This window comes from Alosa pseudoharengus, unplaced genomic scaffold (genome assembly GCF_046254945.1).
Source record: "Alosa pseudoharengus isolate Yale_2024_CS ecotype anadromous, Long Island Sound unplaced genomic scaffold, YU_APseudo_1.1 YU_APseudo_1.1_scf_2, whole genome shotgun sequence".
In the NCBI taxonomy this organism is placed as follows: domain Eukaryota; kingdom Metazoa; phylum Chordata; class Actinopteri; order Clupeiformes; family Clupeidae; genus Alosa; species Alosa pseudoharengus.
The window spans coordinates 30,336,136-30,338,297 of NW_027468663.1; the positions used below are offsets into that span (position 1 = coordinate 30,336,136).

A 2,162-nucleotide genomic window follows, 5' to 3' on the forward strand; every position below is an offset into this window, starting at 1 on the left:
TTACTTAAGTACAGTAACGAAGTATTTGTACTTCCTTACATTCCACCACTGGAAAAAAGGCTAGACCTACATTGTTTCCCATAGACTGTATATATAGTTCTATATACAGTCTATGTTGTTTCCAATAGACCATGAGCAGTTGATAATCACATACAATGATTATGAAAGGCCATGATTATGAGCCAAGCAAGTATCATTTTACTACAACCAAATGATATAAAAAGTGTAGTCATGATACAATAACTAAAAGTTTAGGTTGGCATATTGATTGATTTTTTTTAACTTGCTCTGAACCAAAGCGTAATTTATCCATATAAAAGGTTAGATTTAGACTTATGTACACAGAGATCTACCCAGTCACACTCAGATTATTCAGACACTGATAACAAAATTTTACGGTTAAGGTTCAAGAATGTTAATCTTGAAAAGAGACAAACACAAAAAGAAATGACCAACAGAACACAGCTTGCGCTTGTGTCTTTATTGCTAAAAACAACCCAAATTCATATGAATTGCAAACGAAAACATTTTAGGAGACACCATTTCCAAGAAAGTGCCTCAGTGCTTGTATTCTAATACTATGTGCTATAACCAGATAATAAAATCTAGAAATCTATACTGTTGTTGTGGTTTTCAAGACACTGATTGAAGCAGCTGTACTGAGGTATTATCAGTCAACATATTAGGGTTCTTACAAGAGGTCGTTTTGCCACTTTGGCTTGTGGTTCCTGATGTGGGCGCAGAGACTTTCAGCCAAGGTATGTGTCTGGCCAGCATTGTCCTGAAGTGATTCTGAAACTTTTTCCCGACAAAAGTGTAGAAGAGAGGACTGATGCAGCAGTAGAGGAAAGCCAGGTTACGTGTGATAAAGTGAGCGTAGTCGAGGGAATCTGATGGACACCCTGTGCTGCTGAAAGATTGCTCCAGCGCCTTCAGGAGGATGACGATGTTGTAGGGGGTCCAGCAGATGAAGAAGGTGAGCACGATGACAAAGATCAGCTTCACCGCTCTGCACTTCTCTCTCATGCGCGTGGAGAGGACCCTCATAGCGATACGCATGTAGCAGTACAGCACAATTGCTACAGGGATCAGGAAGAAGAAAAAGAACTGTTGGTAGTAGCCAAACAGCTGCCACTTGGTCAGTGTGTCGTGGTCATAACCATGGCTCTCACACATTACGCCATGCTCCTTGTCTGTGAGTGTATCGTGCAGGATCATCTCTTTCACGCTAGATGCCAAACTCACCACCCACACCACCACGGAGGAGCTGATGGCGTAAGCCTTCCGTCTCTGCTTGACCGCGGTGATGGCGTGCACCACGGCCAGGTAGCGGTCAAAGGTCATGAGCGTGAGGAAGAGGATGGAGCTGTAGAATCCAATAGAGAACAGGCTGGCCACCAGCTTGCACATGGCCCGGCCGAAGATCCACTCTGAGGCGTGGTAGACGGCGTTGAAGGGGAGGCAGCAGGCAAACAGCAGGTCTGAGATGACCAGATTGAGCAGGAAGATGTTGGTGACGGTGCTGAGCTTCTCATACTTGTAGATGATGTAGAGAACCAGGCTGTTCCCCAGCACGCTGATGATGAAGTTGATGTAGAAGAACGGAGGAAGATACTTGGCACCAAAGTCCACAACATGAGCCTTCGGACAATAACGTACAACTCCATCTGTTACATAGGTCTCATTCTCCGTACTTGAGCTAAGGTTCAAAATGTACGAGAGGTCATTTTCGAACTGCTCAAAATCTAAATCCAGATCAAAATCTTCCATGGTGGTTTTAAAGTTGCAAACAGTTGAAAAAGATATAATATTGCTTAACACAATGACAGACTCTGTAAAATACTAAATAAAAGATTTTTGGATTGTACCTACTCAATGAGGATAGCTACTATGACTGTCAGACTGCGGCAAAATGGTGTGTGCACACTGTGCTGTCTCTTTCACTTCTGGTGTCTTTCAGGAGCGCTGTCTGTCAGAAACACATGACTGACATCCTGTTTCTATGACATCTTCTGAGGGCTGTCTCAGAGGAACAAGAAATTGGTACCTAAGAGGGGAAGGGTGAGGTTTGTGATGTCACAAATATAAATTATTGTTGATATACACAAATATTATTTCAGTAAAATAATCTTAAGGAAATGTTACAAAACTTTATGGCAACG

The 2,162-nt window shown here is 42.5% G+C and overlaps 1 protein-coding gene across 1 annotated transcript; it reads right to left on the minus strand.

The window, feature by feature from the left end:
- Window positions 1–448: 448 nt before the first annotated feature.
- LOC143134248 (C-C chemokine receptor type 3-like) lies at window positions 449–1,942 on the minus strand. Its single transcript, XM_076294458.1, has one exon. The coding sequence runs from the start codon at window positions 1,768–1,770 to the stop codon at window positions 634–636; it is 1,137 nt and encodes a 378-aa protein (XP_076150573.1). The 5' UTR covers window positions 1,771–1,942; the 3' UTR covers window positions 449–633.
- Window positions 1,943–2,162: the final 220 nt, after the last annotated feature.

Coding starts and splice junctions, on each gene's coding strand:
- LOC143134248 (XM_076294458.1), bottom strand. CDS start 1,770: ATGGAAGATTTTGATCTGGATTTAGATTTTGAGCAGTTCGAAAATGAC.